Source organism: Nuphar pumila, chromosome 17, assembly GCF_984573655.1.
Source record: "Nuphar pumila chromosome 17, dmNupPumi1.hap1.1, whole genome shotgun sequence".
Taxonomy (NCBI): Eukaryota; Viridiplantae; Streptophyta; class Magnoliopsida; order Nymphaeales; family Nymphaeaceae; genus Nuphar; species Nuphar pumila.
The window spans coordinates 11,471,118-11,491,876 of NC_143265.1; the positions used below are offsets into that span (position 1 = coordinate 11,471,118).

The following is a 20,759-nucleotide window of genomic DNA, read 5'->3' on the forward strand; positions in this document are numbered from 1 at the left end:
TTAATGATGTGGGGAAGTGGAATAGCCACCTAACTCCCATTAATGCAGGAAGTTGAAGGGTTAAAACCCCTTCAGTTTCTGGAATGAGTCTAGAAGGCTCACTTTTAGAAGGTTCATATCTAGAAGACTCTATGTCATCTATAAATAGGGGTGCAGAGGCTGTGTGCTGGGGGAGAAGGGTAGAGTGACTGTGTGCAGTGTGCAGAGAGAGAAGAAGAGAGAGAGAGTACAAAGAAGAAAAGGAAGGAAGAAGGTTCATCACCACACATTGATCCTCAGAGAGAGGTGTTGGTTGTAGTGTGGGTTTTGACTCGGGTTGTGCACCCGAGAGATAATCTTGTATTCATTTCTTCATGTGATTTCTTTGTTGTTATTATCTTTAGCTTTGGGCAAACTATTGGACGTTGTACTCTCTACATTGTACTCTCTATTTTCATTATAGTGGATTATTCTCTTCGTGCCCCGTGGATGTAGGCCGTGTTGACCGAACCACGTAAACCCTTGTGTTGTGATTTGATTGTGCCTTTGTTAGATCTTATATTGCTTCCGCATATTTTTTGTTATCTCAGTTTCTCTACATGTATTCGGGTTCGAACATTTAGATTTGAATCAATGTTTTGAAGCGAATTTATGGCCGGATTGGAATCGAATGTGATCTAAAAATTGTTGGTTTTGGTCGCCGTTTGCCGGATACGTATTTTAGATCTAAATTCAATCTTGTGTGGATCCACATTCGATTAAAATCTAGTAGTGCAAATAATTCGGATTCTGATTCTGAGTAGGAATGAATCAGCATGTATCCAATCTGGTTGCACCCTCTGCTCTTTGACTGTGTGTGTGTGTGTTTCCGTTCACGCTTTATGCCTAGGCTTAGGGCCGGTGAATGAACATTGTAGCAGGTCGCTCGGCTAGGTTTGGTTCATGTGAAACTTGTTGGAACTCGTCAAATGAGCTCAGCGAGCCTAGTTATGAGTGGCTCCTAAGTCTAAGTGAGCTGAGTACGAACAGTGGAAGTTCGTGTCACAGGCAGATCAACTGTTTATACAAGTATGAATACAACAGAGGCCATAGGTTTGATTATCGCCTTTGTTTGTTTAATGAGCCAGATAGTTAAGACTACGTGTTGGCTTGCGCAGAAAAGCGACGCCGATAAGAATCGAACCTTGACTGCTCGTCTAGCAGCCAAGGCCCCCACCCCATTACGCCAACCTCCCTTGGGGCCTATTTGGGTTTGCTTGCTGCTGCAATTCTGCCCAAAGTGGAGAGAGAGAGAGAGAGAGAGAGAGAGAGAGAGAGAGAGAGAGAGAGAGAGAGAGAGAGAAATCGACGCCGTTGAGCAGCGAGCGAGAGAGAGATGGCGACGCCGGACAACCTGTTCACCGTGAGGAATAGCTTCTACCTTGGGGCGTACCAGGCCGCCATCAACGACAGCGACATCCGCGGGCTCTCCCCTGAGGAATCCCTCGAGAGGGACTGCTTTGTTTACAGATCTTACATTGCCCAGGCCAAACTTAGGGTACACCCACTTTTGGTTACTTTTTTTTTAACGATCTTTTCTTCCTTTTTCTTTCTTTCTTTGATTTTTGTTTGGGTTGGATTTCGATGTGAAGTTGGTGATCGACGAGATCGACGAGTCGGCGCCCACGGCGCTTCAAGCGGTGAAGCTCTTGGCTCTCTATCTGTCGGGGCCACAACACAAGGTATATTAGATCCATTTGTGCTTCTTTCGTAGAGGTTTGTTTGTTTGTTTTTTCTTTTTCCGATCGGTTCGCGATCTAGGGTTTCTTTCGATCTCTCGTGAATTTTTTTTATCTGAATTGCCGGATTTTTTTTTTCTTTTTTTTTCGGTGTATTGTTACAGTTTGTAGGAAATTACGATCGTGCTGGATTAGGTTATTGTCTTAGGATTGACCTGAAGCGGACTGGTACAATCTGTTAGTTTCTGCCAGCTCGATTCGTTGCGTTTCTCAATGTTGTAGAGAATAATTTTAGTTTTTCCAAGGATTTTACTGCGTTTCCTTGCATCATTCTATCATTTTTCCTGAACGCCTGATCGGTAGGCATGAATTTTCATTTTTCTGTTAATGGTGAATGAACCCTCAGTACTGGCGTCTGTTTGTGGTAGTGTCTACTAGTAAGCTGTCTTCATCTTCAAAAGTGTCTCAGTGGATTGTTGTTGGCAATGTGTGTTAGATTTCGTATGTATTTGCAAGATTTCAGAGACAATGTGTGGAGAAAGTTGCGATTGTGGATATGCCCAATTGAGACATCGTGGAATACGAAAACTTCTCTTAATATCTCTTTGATCAAGAGCAAAGGTAGCTCCTATGTCCTAATAATGCTGTTATTGCACCTATCAAGGAAATGATGTTCATTATTTAAGGTATGACCATGAAAAGAGGTGGCAGTCGAGCTATTAGAATATTACTATGGTGACTTTGTATAAGAACAAAATTAGGAGTAGGTCCCTGCGTAGCATTAGGTAGTCATAAGTGAAGTAGGAATTCAATTTCCTGCTCCCTACAGGCATGCTTCGAAAGAAAGAAGGTAATTCACTTTCTAGGAAAGTCAATATTATCAGACTTCAAGAAAGGAGCCAATCTTTAGATCTATACTGATCCAAGAAAGTAAACAGAAGAAAAGGATGAAGAGTACTAGCAGTATGGCTGCAGCAATAGAAGTCCCAGTCAAACACACCATCAGACATCCTCCTTTCTCTATTAGGTGTATATCCAGTTATCCATTAGGGCTTGGTATTTTACCGAAATACCTTCCTCTCTTATACTCCTCTATTGCCTAGCCTCAAGTCCCTTATTGTGTTTCTTACATGACTGTCAGTCTTATTTTTGCCTCCCACACAGAGATCGAAGGGAAAATCTTGAGTGGATTTTCTGGTTTAGTGGTGAGTATTGAAGGATAAGGTTTTCTTTTTCTTTTCTTTTTTTTTAAATAATTTGTGCCCCTAGAAACGGAGAACAAGAAAAAAAACTGGTCATGTCAATTTTTTTTTTGAATCTAGCCTTATTGCTTGCTGGATCTGGACCTGACATAATCTGGCCCCAAATATTGATTCACATCGCCATGGGGAGATGAGCATATACTAAAACGAGCTTGGGTTAATTCTTGAATGCATCGTCATGAGGATATGCATTCCATTCACATGATGAAAACATATTTTTAATGCAACTCTATTCTTTACTAGACTTTGCACTGTAAAAAAAATCATAGCAAATCTAGTAATTGTACTACAAATCAACTTAGCACCACCAGTGTACTTTCTCGTTAGGCTTAAAACCCCATGCATGCTTATAAATCAATTTAGTAATTTCTTGGCAGCATTCATTTGTTTGTTTTATCTCATCTATACTATCGATGTCCTCAAGTATGAGGTCTATGCAATGGGCAACACACGGGGTCCAAAAAAATGATCAAATTTTTTTTGCCAATTCTTTTTCTGCTGCCCTATAATTTGCTGCATTATTAATAAATTGCACAATATTTTGAGGTTTAACATCTTCCATAACCTGATAAAAAACTCTAAGCAGTCCATATGTTGTGTTGGGTATATCAAATAGATCAATTGACTTCAAAAACATAGTTTTTTTGGGGCAATAGATAAAAAAATTTATCAAGGTCCATGACTTTCTGTTTGTCCACCCATCTGCCATGTTGCTATACCCAGTTTCTCTCCATGAGTTCCTCATCTCATCACAATATTCCTTCAATTCTTTTACATTAGTATCTAAATATTTTTCTCTTAAAGCATGATATGAAGGCATCTTGTATCTAGGCCCGATATTAGTTATGATATCAGCCATAGCCTGAAAATGAAAAGAATTTATCATATTAAAAGGAATGCAACATCATAGAACCATTTTTCAACCACGACATTCGTTTGCCCAACTAAATGTTGAGGAGTCATAGCAGTACAAATGTTGGGTTGTGCCCCAAGGATAGTCTTAGGAGGGAAAAAACTCCTAATAGAGCCTCTAGCTTTACCTCCTCTCGAAAAACTCTCTCTTCTTATTTTTTCTCTTCTTTTTGTGCCCGCGACAACACTACTACTAATACCAATCATGCCTTTTCTATTTGCTATAGAACTTCGTACTTTTGATCCTATGCTAGGGGTTGTAGGATCAGAAGTAGGTAGCTCATCTTCTCAGGGCTCCACAATCCACATACTCCATTTATGTCTCATTCATCTCTCTTTTTTGTCTTTTTCTCAGATTTTCTAGAAGCTTCTTAGATAGCTAGGAAGTTCGCTTTTCGAAAACTTGCTTCGGAAGCACAATACTCTTTGCTTCCGAAACTTGATGAAAATCTTGATTCTTCCACACTTCTCCTATGCTTTCCACACGCTTCATCTATTCTTTTTATATATTTTCTCACTCTACTTTTCATGTTTTTGTATGTTTCCTCTCATGCTTCTCACTCACTTCCATGCGCTTTCTCTAAATTGGCAATTATCATTTTTAGATTTTGTTAAAAATTTAATTCTTACACTAAAAAATCATGAAATTTAAGAAGTCACTTTTGTTTTAGTTTTTATTTGTGTTCCATCTTGATTCCCATTCAATTCTTATATATTTTTTTAATTTCTTGCTTCCTATTTTCTATACATTTTAAAATGCATTGCTTCTCACTTTCGCTTTCTGTATCGATTCTAGCTTTCGCTTCCTAGTTTGACAACCTTGCTTTTTCCTCTTAGATTATCAAGTAATTGTTGGCATTGTCATTTCACGACATCTGTCAATTTTCTTGTCGTGCATGCATACACATTATGATGTGTTCCGACTAAATGATGCTTCAACCGAGAGATATCACTCGAAAAATAATTTAAGCAATAGTTGCACTTGATTTTTAATCGGTTTTCACTCATTAGTTTAGTGCCCCATTACCATGTTGAATCCTCTGATGCCATATTTCCCAAAAAAACTCAATAAGAAGCAAAAAATAAGAATTTTTTAACTTAACCTACTTCCTTGAGTGAAAAAATGGTGAAAATATATTCTTGAGAAAATCGCAAACACTCTCTCTTTTATGCACGAATCAACCCTCAAATCGATCTTACAACTTCTAGGGTGTGTGAGTTTCCTTCTAACAACCTCTAGACAAATAGAGAAGTCGACCTTCAATTGATCTTTAAAACCCAAAACTTAAAAAGTAAGTTTTAGGTCTTTTTTAAGTGTGCCACAACTGTATCGTATGATACACACTTGTATTGCGATACATTGTATTTTCAAAAAGTAACGATACGTACAACACTGATAATAGTCTAATACCTAGTAGAAAAGTGAATGATAGAGGCAAAAGATCTAATGCAACGTTTCACATGCAGATACTACTTTATCCCTTTAATGGCTTCACTACTTGAACACATAATGGAACCTTACAAAAGACCATTAATGTGAGAGTGATATTGTAAGCAAATGAGACCAACAATCGAATCTTCAAATGATACACACAAAAGATCTCTCACAAGAACCATGAAGGTTCATAAACAATATACACTCACAAGAATCACTAGGGTTCATATAATATACCCAAAAAAGGTATGCAAAGCAATAAAAAATGTAATCTTTATTCAATGGGAAAACACCCTTACAAAAAGCATACTTAATAATGAGGAACAACCCCATATTTATAATACATAAAGAGGAGCTCAAGAGGGAGTCGCTGGGCTCCCAACGACTCTAAATAGAGCCGTTGGGAGTCCAACGACTCTCTAGTACTTTGTACTTTTTGACTTTGGTTAAAAAGTAAAGAGTCTAGAAATGTCCAAAAATAAAAATGAAAAAACTATCCTAACTAGTTTCTAACTAGAATACATAACTAAAGTAAAAAAACTAAAAAGAATTACATATGGTATTACATTATGATCTAAGTCACAGGGATTCGGCTAGCAGGGTGCCGCACCCGCGTCGACGCGACTCGACGCGGGTGCGGCCAACCCGACCCTGGGTGCGGTTGACCGCACCCAAGGTCATTTCGGTCCATTTTTTGGATTTAAAAAAAAATTGCCATATGAAATGGGCTGCGAAATTTAAAAAAAATTCTTGGGGTGCGGGGGGGGGGGGGGGGGCACTGCCCCCCTATTCAAGAAAAAACCCTGATCAACCCCTCCATCCAAAAGAAGAGAAAACAACCGATAAAACAAGTGAAGACAACGCGCAAGCGCGAACACGAACGCAAGAAAAACCCCGATCGACCCCTCCATCCAAAAGAACAGAAAACAATCAATGACACAAGTAAAGACAACGAGAGAGAGAGAGAGTGAAGAAGCCGTACCTCAAAGACGAGTCTTCTCTCTCCCAAAATGAATCTCCTTGCGCAAAGACGGATGAAGAAGTGGGGAAAAAATACTTGGCTTGTATTTATAGGCGGCCCATGCCCGTTATGGGTCTTCTCCTGATCTGGATACTGTGAGATTCAAACCGACGGTTGAGATTGAATATTGGGTGTGCTTCTGCACTCCCACACTGACGGTCAGGATTCGCTCTGATTGTGCTTTCTCTTCCCCATAATCCACCGTCGGATCTCGTTTCCGATGGACGGGTCAGCAATAGCGACGACTTATTCCACCACCCTTTTTTTGCTTACCTAATCATGTAATCATGCTGAAACGAGCAAAAACATAGAAAACCCCCAAAATTACTATATATCCAAAAATTTCGGTTATTACATTTACCCGACCTTCCCTTTTTTCTTCTTTTGGATTTATGTGTTGCTGTTCCTAAAACGGAGCACTTTACATATAGACGTTTAACATATGAAAATTTTACAATTGACCATCTCAGTTCTCAAAATATTTGAGATAATTGGTTGACTTTTTCAGAATTTGTTTAAATGGCTGATTGAGTTACTTTTTATATCACTCAAATCAGGTTAACTTTCGAAAATCACATTTTTAACCGTTCACTTTCTTTATGTCATCTCGCTACAGCTTAAGTTTAAATGAGTAATTTCAATGGATAAAAGTAACTCAAGCAGTTATATGACATGTTTTTTAAAAAGGTAATATTAACCTTAAATATTTCAAAACTGAGGCCACTAACCATAAATTTATCAAGCCTTAAATGCTTATACGTAAATTACCTTTTCAAATCGAAAAATGAACGTAGTGTATGGCAAAAATGAACCCCCGGACCCCCTTCTATATATATATATTTTACATTTTTGCCCCTGCCGCGCCCCCACACCCAAGGTTTTTGAAAGTGCCACACCCTCACACCCGCACTCATGTGACATATATTATGATATTATATTTTTTAACACTCTCTCTCAAACTTACAGTTGAATAACCGAAAGTTTGTTCAAGAGAAAGTGAAATCGAGGAGCAGTGAGAGGTTTGGTAAAAAAAATCTGTCAGTTGATATTTTGAGGAAACATATGAAAGATCAATGGTGTCATGTAAAAATTCCTCTTGCATGTAGTGACAATCCATTTCAATATGCTTGATGCGTTTGTGGATTTTTTGGTTGCTGGCGATATAAATCGAACTTTTGTTGTCGCTGCATAGTCTTGATGCTCCTATACTTCCAACACCCATGTCATGAAGCAAGCGCTTTAGCCAGACTACTTACATAGTAGTTGTAGCCATTGCCCTGTACTCGACTTCAGTTGACGAGAGTTAGACTTTTTTGTTGCTTCTTGCATCTCCATGAAATCAATGACTCACTTAAAAATACACAAAAACCAATAATTAGTGTTGATCATTGGGATCACCTCTTCAATCTGCATCAGTATAACCAGTTAAATCTAAGAAGGAAGAAACAGATAAAAAGAATCCTCTAAAAATAGAAGTTTTAATATATCTAATAATGCATAAAATAGTTCCCATATGAACAATGGTAGGAGCATGCTGAAATTGACTTGCTGTGTGGACGACATGCGCAATGTCGGGTCTTGTAATAGAAAGATAAGACTGTGCCCCGACAAGTTGTCTGTAAGGTATTGAATTTTCAAGTGGTTCTCCATCATCAATCTTCATTTTGATGTTTATAGCTTCGGGAGTGTCAACCTGTTTTTCGTCTGAGATATTAGACTTGTCAACAATATCCAGGGCAAATTTAGATTGAATTAGCAAATAGCCTCTAAAAAAATAAGCAACTTTTATACCAAGAAAGAATTTTAATAAACCCAAATCACTCATTTCAAAATATATTTTGAGAAATTTTTTAATGTTGTCAACTCCCTGCTTATCACTTTCAGTGATGATCATGTCATCTACATAGAGAAAAGAATGGTAATACCTGCATTAGAATTCTTAACCAACAAAGTTGTGTCAGTAAGACAAGATTGAAAACCAAAATCAAGCATAACTTGACTAAATTTATCATACTAAGCTTTTGGGGCTTGTTTAAGCTCATATAAAACCTTATTTAATTGAAGAGTCTTTCTTTTTGGAATATTGATGCCAGGTGGTGGTTTCATATATACTTTTTTCAGCTAGATTTTCATTAAGAAATGCATTTTTAACATTCATTTGATATATATGTCATTTCTTTGAAGATGCTAGAGCTATCAAGATCCTAACGGTGGTCATTCTAGCAACTGGAGCAAAAGTTTCTTCATAGTATATTTCATATTCTTGGGAATAATCTTTGGCAACTAATCGGACTTTAAATCTTTCAAGAGTACCATCACTCTTGGTTTTAACTTTATACACCCATCGACAACCTATAAGTTTTTTACCTAATAGAATATCTTAAATAGTTCAAGTCTATGTCACAGGGACTCTTCAACTAGGTGCCGCACCCGCACTCGATGCGGTCAACCTGACCCTGGGTGCAGTCAACGCACCCAGGGTCATTTATGTTCAACTTTTGGACTATATATATATATATATAATTTTTTATATTTTTGTCGCACCCCCGCACCCAAGTTTTTTTAAAGTGCCGCACCCCGGCACCCGCACCCATGTGACATAGGTCCAAGTATTTATTTTTTCTAAATCTTTTAATTTTGTTGTCATTGCTTTGACTCATTCGGATTGTTCTTTTGCTACATCATAGCTAGAAGGTTCTACATAGGAGTGTATTAAAGCAATATAGGTTTGATATTTTGGTGAAAAAAACTCATGACATAAATTTTTTGGGAACTTTAGACACTCTAGATGACTTTCTGGTTGACACTTGTTCTTGTCCTTTAGTATATTTTTCAAGAGCACATGATTTCTCTAAATTACCTTGCCTAGAGTATTGAATACAATCTGGATGATCACTAAATGATTTTGTATTTGTCGTGTCATGTTGCACTTCTTGACTCTCATTTATATCACCTTTATCAATTTTTGGAACTAAGTCCAACAAAAATGAATATTCATCTATTTTCTTAGATTTCTCACTTTCAAAAAAACTTTTTTTTTCAGGAAGGACACATTCCTTGATACATAACAATTTTTTGGTTTTGAGATAAAAACATCTATAGCCTTTTTGATGACTTGCATATCCCAAAAAAGGCACACGGGATAGCACGTGGGGAGAGTTTGTCATTTTTGTTGGAAAAAACAAAACATTTGCACCCAAAAAACTTTTAACTTAGAGTAATCTTGGATTTGTTTAAAAAGTTTTTCAACAGGAGATATATTGTTTAACGAAGAAGATGGCATGTTGATAAGGTAAAATGCAATTAAAGTGGCTTCAGCCTAAAAAATCTTTGGTACTTGATGTGTAATAAGTAAGGTTCTTATTGTTTCAATAATATGTCTATGGATTCTTTTTGCTAAACCATTTTGTTGAGGGGTATAAGGGCATGATTTTTGATGCGTAATACCATATAAATTCAAATAATCTTTAAATTCTTTTGACAATTTCTCTCCCTGAATCTGTGCAAAAAATTAAAATATCATTCTTAAATTGATTTTTAACTAGATTATAAAATATTTGAAAGTGTGAGAAAACTTCAGATTTATGTTTAAGAAAATAGATCCAAGTATGTCTTGTGAAATCATTTAAAAGAATTCCATAATACATAAAGCCGCCTTCTGAAATAACAGGTGCGGGTCCCCGTACATCAGAATGTATTAACTTAAGTGGTCGTGAAGTGACAAAGGTTCTTTCTTGAAAAGGTACAACAACAACAACAACAACTACGCCTTCATCCCAAAACAATTGGGGTCGGCGATATGAACCAACAAAGAAAATCATTATGGGTCTTCCACATGAATCCTTCTCCATTCATTTCTATCCAATGCCATGTCCTCGGTGAGGTTCAAAGCATTCATATCCTTTCTTATCACCTCCATCCATGTCTTCCTAGGCCTACCCCGACCTCTTTTAACTAATATATTTTCCCATTTCTCCATCCTTCTAACTGGAGCATCATTAGGCCTCCGTCGAATATGTCCAAACCACCGTAAACGATTCTCTCTCATCTTATTTTCAATGGGTGCAACGCCTACCTTCTTACGTATCTCCTCGTTTCGAATCTTATCTTTTATTGTATTTCCACACATCCATCTTAGCATACGCATCTCAGCTACACTCATTTTTTGAATATGATGTCTCTTGGCAGCCCAACATTCCGTACTATATAGTAAAGCGGGCCTAATAGTCGTCCTATAAAACTTTTCCTTCAACCGCAATGGCATTCTACGATCGCACAACACTCCAGTTGCACTCTTCCATTTCATCCACCCAACCTTTATCCTATGATTTACATCTCCATCAATTTCTCCATACTTTTGAATGATAGATCCCAAATATTTGAAAGAATCATCCATCGGTATTTCGTGCTCACCAAGCTTCACTACACTCCCATCACTACTTCGTTGCTTACTAAATCGACATTCCATGTATTCTGTCTTACTCTTACTCAACTTAAAACCTCTTGCTTCTAATGTCTGTCTCCATAATTCTAACTTAGCATTAACCCCAGCTCTAGACTCATCAATCAAAACAATATCATCAGCAAACAACATACACCACGGCACATTTTCTTAAATTGATCTCGTAAGCTCATCCATCACTATAGCAAATAGGAAAGGGCTTAAAGCAGATCCTTGATGTAACCCAACCGTTATAGGAAAATTGGTTGTCACCCCTCCACAAGTGCGGACATTGGTTACTACTCCTTCATACATATCTTTAATTATACTAATGTACTTAAGAGAAACACCTTTCTTCATCATTGTCCACCAGAGAACATCCCTAGGTACTCTATCGTAAGCCTTCTCCAAATCAATAAAAACCATATGCAAATCTTTGTTCCTCTCTCTATTTCTCTCAATAAGTTGTCTAAGAAGATGTATAGCTTCCATAGTTGATCTTCCAGGCATAAAACCAAATTGATTCTCCGATATCATGACAATCTTCCTCAACCTAGACTCAATCACCCTCTCCCAAAGTTTCATAGTATGACTCATGAGTTTTATACCATGATAGTTTGTGCAATCTTGTATATCACCCTTATTCTTATATAGAGGCACCAAAGTACTCTTCCTCCGCTCATTAGGCATCTTATTTGTCCGCCAAATCTTGTTAAAAAGATTTGTCAACCATTCTAAACCTTTCTCTCCCAAGCATTTCCAAGCCTCGATAGGTATACCATCTGGGCCAACTGCCCTTCTTGATTTCATTTTCTTCAAAGCCTATGCAATTTCTTTCTTTTGAATCTTGCGCATGAAGTCACGATTCATCTTATGAAAAGGAATTGAAAAGTCTCCAAGATCCTGAGCATGACTTTCATTAAATAGCTTATCAAAATAATCTTTCCATCTCTCCTTAATCTCCTCATCTTTGACTAAAACCCTTCACGTTTCATCTTTGATACATCTAACCATACCCAGATCCCTCGATTTCCTATCTCTCATCTTTGCAAGCCTATAAATATCCTTCTCGCCCTCTTTGGTATCCAACTTGTCATAAACCTCCTTATATACCTTATCCCTCGCGTTTCGAACTACTTTTTTAGCTTCCTTCTTTGCTATCATATACTTCTCCAAATTCTCATTATCACGATTTTTACTTAGATTTCTATAACACTCTCTTTTAACCTTAATAGCTAATTTGACATCCTCGTTCCACCACGATGTATCCTTACCTAGCAGTGCACCGCCTTTAGACTCACCCAATGCCTCCTTAGCCACCTTTCTCATGCCACCCGCTATCTTATTTCACATAGATTCTGAATCCTCCTCGAGACACCAATCAACTTCCTTAACTACCCGCTCTACAAACATTCCTTGTTTAACTTCTTTCAGTGCCCACCACTTAATTCTAGGATCTATCATATGTTTATCCCTTTTGCGGTATTGTCTAATTCTAAGATCTAAAATTAAGACTCTATGTTGTGTAGCTACACTTTCTCTCGGTATAACCTTACAATCGATGCAACAACCCCTATCTCTCTTTCTAAGTAGGAAAAAATCTATCTGACTCGTATTAACCCCACTTTTAAATGTTACTAGGTGAGACTCCCTCTTCCTAAACCAAGTGTTTGCTAAGATCATATCATAGGACAAACAAAAATCTAAAATCCTTTCTCCACTTTCGTTTCTTTTTCCTATACCATAGCCTCCATGGATACTCTCAAATCCATCCCTACTAATGCCTACATGCCCATTAAGGTCACCGCCGATGAAAAGCCTTTCTCCATAAGATATCCCTTGTACTACTCCATCTAAATCTTCCCAAAATTGACGCTTAATGGAATCATCTAAACCTACTTGAGGTGCATAAAAACTAATAATATTAATAATATTCGTACCTAATACTAATTTAATAAGTAAAATCCTATCACCCTTCCTACGGACCTCAACTACATTATCTATAAACTCACGACTCATAACAATCCCTACTCCATTCCTATTCCAATTTATTCCTGTATACCAAATCTTATATCCCCAAGGTTCTATCACTTTTGCTTTCTCACCTACCCATTTGGTCTCCTGTAGACATAAAATATCAATCTTTCTCCTACACATAACATCTACTAACTCTACCAACTTACCACTTAAAGATCCTATGTTCCAAGTGGCTAACCTAATTTTATGGTCTTGGACTAACTTCTTTACCCCCACCCGTCCAACAAAGTGAGGGAACCCTTGCCTATTTGACACCACACCCGGGCGCCGGTGTGACGCGTCGCTTCCGGGTGACGACCTAGCAACCCTTGCCCATTTATCACTGCCGCCTGGCCTATAGAGTACAGCGCGTCGCTCAGTAGGGAACGCCCCAACGAAATTCTCATATTGGTTCATATTCATAGGGTATGTCTAAGTTTTTATACTGGCTGTCACAGGCCTACCGCAACCCTCCTCCTTTATCCGGGCTTGGGACCGACAGTGTATAACTAAACTAAACAGTTATACACAGGCGGAGTTAATCTTGAAAAGGTAATCTTTTCATTTTTCCAAGAATACATTTTTTTACATGTAAATGTTTCAAAATTACAAAAAAAATTCTTCTTTAGAAAAAACTGAAGCTTTGATACACTAGGATGTTCAAGTCTCTTGTATCATAGATCTAAGTCAACTTTCTGAACATTACAACACACTGTATTTTTAGGGATTTCCAAAAAATTCATGTAGTACAAGCTTCCTTCTCTATAGCCTTCCCCAATTAGCTTCCCTGACTGGTGTTCTTGCACTCGACATCTACGAGAGGAGAAGGAAACATTACATCCATGGTCAGACAATTGAGAAACAGATAAAAGATTTAGTTTGAGTTTAGGAATATATCTAACTTGTGGAATGCAAACCTTTTTGAGTTTTGAAAAACTTTTTCAAAATTTTCTACTCCTTTGATTTCAAGGATGTTCCATCAGCGATTAAAACATTTGACCCATTTGAGTTATAACATTCGGATAACATATCAATGTTTGGTGTCATATGAAAAGAAACACTGAAATCAAGGAGCCAAAGAGATTTACCAAGGTCGGAGATGTCAACGGAAGAATGACGGATCCAGCTCCTTTGTGCCATGGTTGAAGTGCTTTCACCAGTTGTGTTAAGGACATGCTTTCGATGGATGATTCACTTGATTCTTGAGGAGGTCCGACAGAGGCAACCTTCTTTTCATATAGTTTCTCTTCAATTTTGGACAATAAGTTTTCATATGTCCCGGTTCTCAGCAATAATAACAAATTACTTTCTTTTTTTTAAACTCATTTTCATGTTTCTCATCATTTGTCCTCCCATAATTTGGAGGTTTGTATGTGCGAACATGGTTTCTCGGTCTAGATACGGCTAGAACCGAGTCATCATCACTCTTGATGATTCTATTTATTTCCCTCCATGTTCAATTCTTCTATTGTGTCTTCTGTTGAGAGAACCATCTCTCGATTAAGAATAATGGACTTGGTAAATTCAAATTTTGATTTTAGTCCATTGACAAATTGGAAAAAGTGCTCCACATTTATTTGATTTTGGCGGAGTTCTATGTCTTGTGGGCAATGCCACTTTGATTCAAGGAACGCCAACTCTTTCCATAATTCGAACAAGCTATTATAGTATTCTCTAATGCTTTTATTCCCTTGAATTATATTACAAACTTAGTTTTTGTAAATTGCACACATGTGCAATGTCTTTAAGAGAATACATTCTCTTAATATAGTTTCAAGTATCATTAGCATGTTCAAATTTTGCAAGACTTGAACATTTCTTGATATCCACGCTACTTATGAGCCAAGACATAATCTTGATGTGTCTCGTTCTCCATTCTTTCCACTTTTTTCTCATAACTGGTAATGATTTTAGTTTTTACAACCTTCGTAAGAGTTATTTCTTTCTCACCTTCAATGTTTGTAAGAATTAACTTGATCCACTAATCCCTACAATTCCTTTACCCATATAAGGTGCTTCATAATTGAAGTCCATGTAACATAGTTTGAATCATTGAGTTTAATAAGTTTAACGGTGACATTATCATTGTCATCCATTTTACAAGATTTGGATAAAGAAATAACAAAGGGAAGAAAAAAGAAGAGTAGAGGAGAAGAGAAGAGAGAATATGTACTCAACCATGGATAGTGAGTACGAGTGCTCCTCCAAGCTTTTGCACGATTATAATTTGACATGCACTTGAAAAGAACATCAAACTTTGAATAATACGCTTCCCAATGTACCAGAAAGAATAGCTTGATGACTACCGAGCTCTGATACCATATAAGAAGATGAGACCAACAATTGAATCTTCAAATGATACACACAAAAGATCTCTCACAAGAATCACGAAGTTTCATAAACAATATACACTCACAAGAACCACTAGGGTTCATATAATATACCCAAAAAAGGGTATGCAAAGCAATAAAAATGTAATCTTTATTCAATGGGAAAACACCCTTACAAAAAGCATACTTAACAATGGGGAACAGACCCATATTCATAATACATAAAAAAGAGCTCAAGAGGGAGTCGTTGGGCTCCCAACGGCTCTAAAGAGAGCTGTTGGGAGTGCAACGAATCTCTAATTCTTTGTACTTTTTGACTTTGGTCAAAAAGTAAAGAGTCTAGAAATGTCCAAAGATAAAAATGAAAAAACTATCCTAACTGGTTTCTAACTAGAATACATAACTAAAGTAAAAAAACTAAAAAGAATAACATATGGTATTACATTTTTTAACAGATATCACATTAATACCTATTAAAACACAACTCCAAAATAAATGTAGGTAGGTGATGGTATTTGAGACAAACATAATGAAAAGTCAGGCTTATATGTACTTGTTCGGAAATTAGTCTCAACAACTCTATGAGGGTGGTTTTGAAGAGACGAAGTTTCTGCATTTTCCACCAAGTCTTGCTGTTGTGAGACACCTTCTAAAGCTATTTGTGCTTGGGCCTCAAAGCTACATGCCTAATTGGTTTCCCTAGCGGTCAAAGCTACATCTTTGACAAGACAAACCAAAAGCTGAAAAGAAAAAGCAAAAAAAGAAAAAAACTGAGGACTTATTTGGCCAGCCAAGTTTGAAGTGTTATCTATGACTGAAAGGAACTTCATACTTTCACTACATATCCTCCTCCTTAGACCTCATTCATGCTCATTTTAGTTCTCTGCATGGTGTGATGACATCAGGTACTAACAAGATTGGGATAGAAGTGAACAGGTTGCTCTGTGATTTCTGTGTTTTCATCTCCTTTATTTTTTTTCACGTAGTGACCTATTATTTTTTTGCTACTCTGCTTACAATACTTTCTTTGTTGGCTTCCAAAAAATAAAGAAATCTATGTTTGACAGAAAATAAAAAAAGATGTTTGTGATGGTAGATGAGATCATTGCCGGTAAACCATAAGAAAAGAGGAAAGAAAACATAAACAGTGTTTGATGGAGAACAAAAACAAAATAAGTATCTGAAGGAAAAAGGAGCTGATGTTCTTTGATTTACTGCATGGAGAGTCATTGTTTCATGATTTCTATCTTCAAATGTCATGAAGGAATTCTAGATGTGAGAATATTCCAATGATTACCAGGGTAGATCATGAGAAAATGAGATAAGTATTTGCTTAAAATTGACTAAGTTTACAAGGCTGAAATTCCTTGAGGGTTATGAAATCATGAGAATTAAGAGTGGACAGTCCTTTCATGTGGCTGTATTTGGTAATTATTAAGATGAGCCTTGTATTTTATATTTAGATTTCTTATCTCTCATTTTTCTAAGGTTGCATCTATTCTTTCCTCTTTTCATAACCGATGTTTCAATCTCTTGTTAGGAAAGTGCAATTTCAAGCCTTCGGGAGTGGTTAGGTGATCCTGCCATAGGAAACAATCCTGTTCTACGGTTGATTGCTGGAATCATATACATGCATGAGCAAGACTACAATGAGGCCTTGAAACATACCAACTCTGGAGGCACCATGGATCTGTTAGTCTCTCTCTCTCTTTTCTTTTTTTACCTTTTGTGTTTCTCTGTCAATCATGATCATTGTTCCATTGTTTTTGTCATTCATCTTAGTCATTAATTCTGAAGTGGCTCTTGCTTTTGTCTCAATGCAGCTTGACACTGGCCTCGCTGCTGTATTCTCAATTTTGCATTGTCTTATCACTAATTACTCCGTGAATTTCAGAAATATGCATGTGTGGCCATTGACATTAACTGAATTTTAGAGAATGGTGATGGATATGCTTTTGGTTTGATAAATATGTGCCTTGGTTCCCTTGTAACTGTCTGCATCATTTCCACAATCATATTTGTTCTGGTTATTGATGAAACTGTAAATTCTTCATTGTCCAAGTTGTCCAGTCTTTTACTTTAATACAAAATTAGGCAGAGCTCTTTCTGTAACTTCCCTTCGTGACCATATAATACTATGCCATCATTCCAATTAGGTGGTTTAAAATGTTAAAAGTATTACTTATATGTCCATTAAGATTGTGTATTAATCACTGCTGAGCTTAATAAAAAAAAAACGGTCACTACTAAGCAGCGGTTTCATCCAAGGGCCTTTGATGTTAATTTCTAATGCTGTTGTAGTTCTGTTATGGTTAAATCATCCACAGCAGTGATTGATATGGTAACTTGTTCTAGCGTTGTGCTTTCCTGAGTCCCATTTTCTAAAGCATTTGTGGTCCATCCAATCTGAACCATCTGTTTTTTATTCCAGGCATGCTTTGAATGTTCAGTTGTACCTTAAGATGCACAGGTCAGATTATGCTGAGAAGCAGTTGAAGTTCATGCAACAGATTGATGAAGATCACGCGCTCACGCAACTTGCTAATGCATGGTTAAATTTAGCTGTGGTAAACCCTGTAACCTTTTGTATTCTTTCACAACTTAATGTTTGTTGTAGATGTTATAGACTATGAGGTGCTGCTGAGATGAGGCTTTCTTTCTCCAAGTTTATCATACTTTTAAAGGATTTTTTCCAGTGACAGAAAAATCCAAGAAACCATTGGAAATTAAAGCTCTATTTGGGAGCCGGTGTTGGAGAGGAGATGAGAGGGTGTGATGTGAGTGAAGAAGAAAATATGTGATGAAAGTGTTGTCAACTACATCCTTATGAGGATGTAGTTGAAAAAGGCCCATCTCCTCTCTCTTGTCCACTCCCATCGCCTTTCCCATCTCCCAAAACCTGGCTTCCAAACATCAATGAGGGTAAATGGGGTAGGTAGCATTTATTAACTCCCCATCTCCATCTCCATCTCCCAAACAGAGCGTAAATGCATTTCAAATGAACATATAAACATAATAATGAAAATGTAAATTTCAAAACTTTTTATGTATATTTTTATTTTTTGAAAATCCCAAAAGTTTTCCAAGTTTTCCTTTAAATTTTCCTCAAGAATCTTTGCTGATGTTTTCATGAGACTGGTGTTTATGTTCCTGACAGTGTGAGTGATTGACTTAAAAGTCTGACTAAATTGGACCATCTTGAATCAAGACTATAAAGCAAATCAAAACTTCAATTGGAACAGTTCAACATGGGTGACTCGGCAGAATTTGCTTGAGCTGATTCAAGTTGGATTTGGTTGTTTGGCCTTGTATATTGATTCCATGCTCTGAAGATAACTGTCCCACCTTAATCCATTGAATGCCAGCTTCTTAATTTATTAGTATTTCTTGAATTCAGGGAGGTTCGAAGATACAGGAAGCATATCTTATTTATCAGGATTTTGCGGAAAAGAGCCAACTGACCAGCTTGATCTTGAATGGAAAAGCTGTCTGTTGCATGCACATGGGTCAGTTTAGTGATGCTGAATCCCTTTTACTTGAAGCCATGAACAAGGTTTGTTTTAAGATTTTTGTGCAGCGCTTTTGATTATTGTCATCAATGTTTCTGCTATAATTCATTTAGATCTATGTTAAGCCTTTATCTTGAAAGAGTTCTTTGGTTGGTTCAGGATGCCAATGATGCAGAAACTCTAGCGAACCTTGTTGTATGCAGTCTTCACCTTGGGAAACCGGCGTCACGTTATCTTTCGTGAGCAAAAATTGCTGTTATTCTTTTTTTTTGATGAATTCTTGTTCATGTTAAATTATATAAGAGCATGATTTAGGCCAACTTCACATGACTCAGCAAATTCTTTGGCTGGCCTGGTTTACCACATTGATGTGAGATGACAAATTCAAACTCATTTGATCAATTACCAAGTATGATTAAATTAGAAACAAAAAGTCATGTAACAGAAATTAGAAGGTATGCCTAATTTCACAGTAAAAGCTTGAAGGGGTTCCTCGTCATAAAAAACAATAAGAGCTTAAAAAAAAACTCGTATAGCGTCACATACCGTCTCCATGCATATATGCAACTTTGTATTAGCTAGTGATTATATTTTTGTGTAAAGATTGGTATAGCCTATTTCTAATTTTATTTTGCCTCTTCCCTTCTGTTTTGTCAGCCAACTGAAGATGTCGCATCCTGATCATATGCTTATCAAACGTGCATCTGCCGCTGAAGAGAATTTTGACAGAGCTCTTCAGGCTGTAGCATGATGAAGCTTATGTGATGCCTTTTATGACATTCTTCTGCGAATTGTGGTTGAAGCAGCACAGCAATGTTGAGGAAATGAGAATCATTGTCTATTAGCCCATCTTTTATTCTCATTGAATCATTGTTTGGCCTCCGTTTGTTAATGACCAGGCTTCTGGCATGAAAAAAGGAGCTCCTTATCGTAACATAAAATATGAATGCCATGTATCTTTTAACGGTAAAGTTTTCTTCTCTACAGGATGTTTTTTATGACAAGGGACTCACTGTGGTCACTCTTAGCAATGACAAACAGGTCGGTTCATGGCCTCTTGTCTATGAACCCTAGAATCAGTGACAATGTTTTTATACCTATTGCCCTTGAATTTTAATGTATCTTGTTTTCTCGCTCACGCTTCATTGGTTGGTTAAACCTAATGACTAGAAGCTTCCAAAACCTTTGGAAGCAGGAAATCATCCAATTTCTTTCTGTCTGTATGTATACTTTAAAATCTGAATGCATTTCATCGTTCTATGAACATGAGAGTCATTGATTTTCAACAGATCAACCATGGTAAATATGATTTAACCTTTTCAACAGGTCAACCTATGTCAATATAATTTAGACTGGATAGTGTTGGAATGATTTAATTCCCTAGTGCCTCATTGGCTCACTCTTTTCATCATTATTAACCTTGTAATTCTTGTATGACCGTTTGGTAGGCTAAATTACTGTAGTGGAGTGTGTGTAGTCCCTGATGAAACCATGTTTTTTATTATTAAAATATCAAAAAATTTATTGTTTAAAAATAAAAAAAAAATCTACATCCACGTGTCCTGTTTCCCAAAAAACTTGCCAATGTGTGAGCAGAAACATAGCTCCTGTCAAGAGGATGAAAGTTTGAGGTGGTGCACACCACACATCATGAGCCCTGGGGGTAGTGGGGTTCCAGCCATGGAGTTTTACACGCCTGGGAGTGCGACCATAAGCTGAGCAGGTTAACTCAGCATGGCTAGGTCACCGACCCAAGTCTGGTGTCTCAGTCAAATATATATCAAACGAAAAAAAAAAACATATTGCTGGTATTGTTTTTGTGCACACCACATTTCATCATTATACAAGCACAACATGCAAGTTATTATAGAACTTCATTGCTGGAAATAATTTGACAAATGATCTGTTCCCCAACAAATCATAACATTAGCTGGGCATATCAATTCCGGGTTGGTCTTTCATTTTGCCTTTTTTTTAATAGGTAAAAGCAAGAAATATACCCAACCCAATGTCCACCCCTATATATATTTGCATTGCTAAATGTTTAAGTTTTATTACTTGGTCCTTTTTGTGGGCTCATGCTTTGCTTATACAGGGGTGGACATTGGGTTGGGTCGACATTGGGTTGGGTCAAAT

At 37.1% G+C, this 20,759-nt stretch overlaps 1 protein-coding gene across 1 annotated transcript; it reads left to right on the forward strand.

Annotated features, from left to right (window-relative positions):
* Window positions 1-1,233: 1,233 nt before the first annotated feature.
* LOC149811635 (coatomer subunit epsilon-1-like) lies at window positions 1,234-19,761 on the forward strand. The gene is made up of 7 exons (XM_089992858.1): window positions 1,234-1,516; window positions 1,611-1,700; window positions 16,655-16,806; window positions 17,546-17,681; window positions 18,512-18,667; window positions 18,783-18,862; window positions 19,281-19,761. The coding sequence occupies exons 1-7, from the start codon at window positions 1,355-1,357 to the stop codon at window positions 19,372-19,374; spliced, it is 870 nt and encodes a 289-aa protein (XP_089848984.1). The 5' UTR covers window positions 1,234-1,354; the 3' UTR covers window positions 19,375-19,761.
* Window positions 19,762-20,759: the final 998 nt, after the last annotated feature.

Bases quoted from the DNA above. Each gene is read 5' to 3' on its own strand.
- LOC149811635 (XM_089992858.1), top strand. From the start codon at position 1,355: ATGGCGACGCCGGACAACCTGTTCACCGTGAGGAATAGCTTCTACCTT. The intron at 1,701-16,654 runs GTATATTAGATC...ATCTCTTGTTAG, and splicing joins TGTCGGGGCCACAACACAAG to GAAAGTGCAATTTCAAGCCT. The intron at 18,863-19,280 runs GTGAGCAAAAAT...CTGTTTTGTCAG, and splicing joins CCGGCGTCACGTTATCTTTC to CCAACTGAAGATGTCGCATC.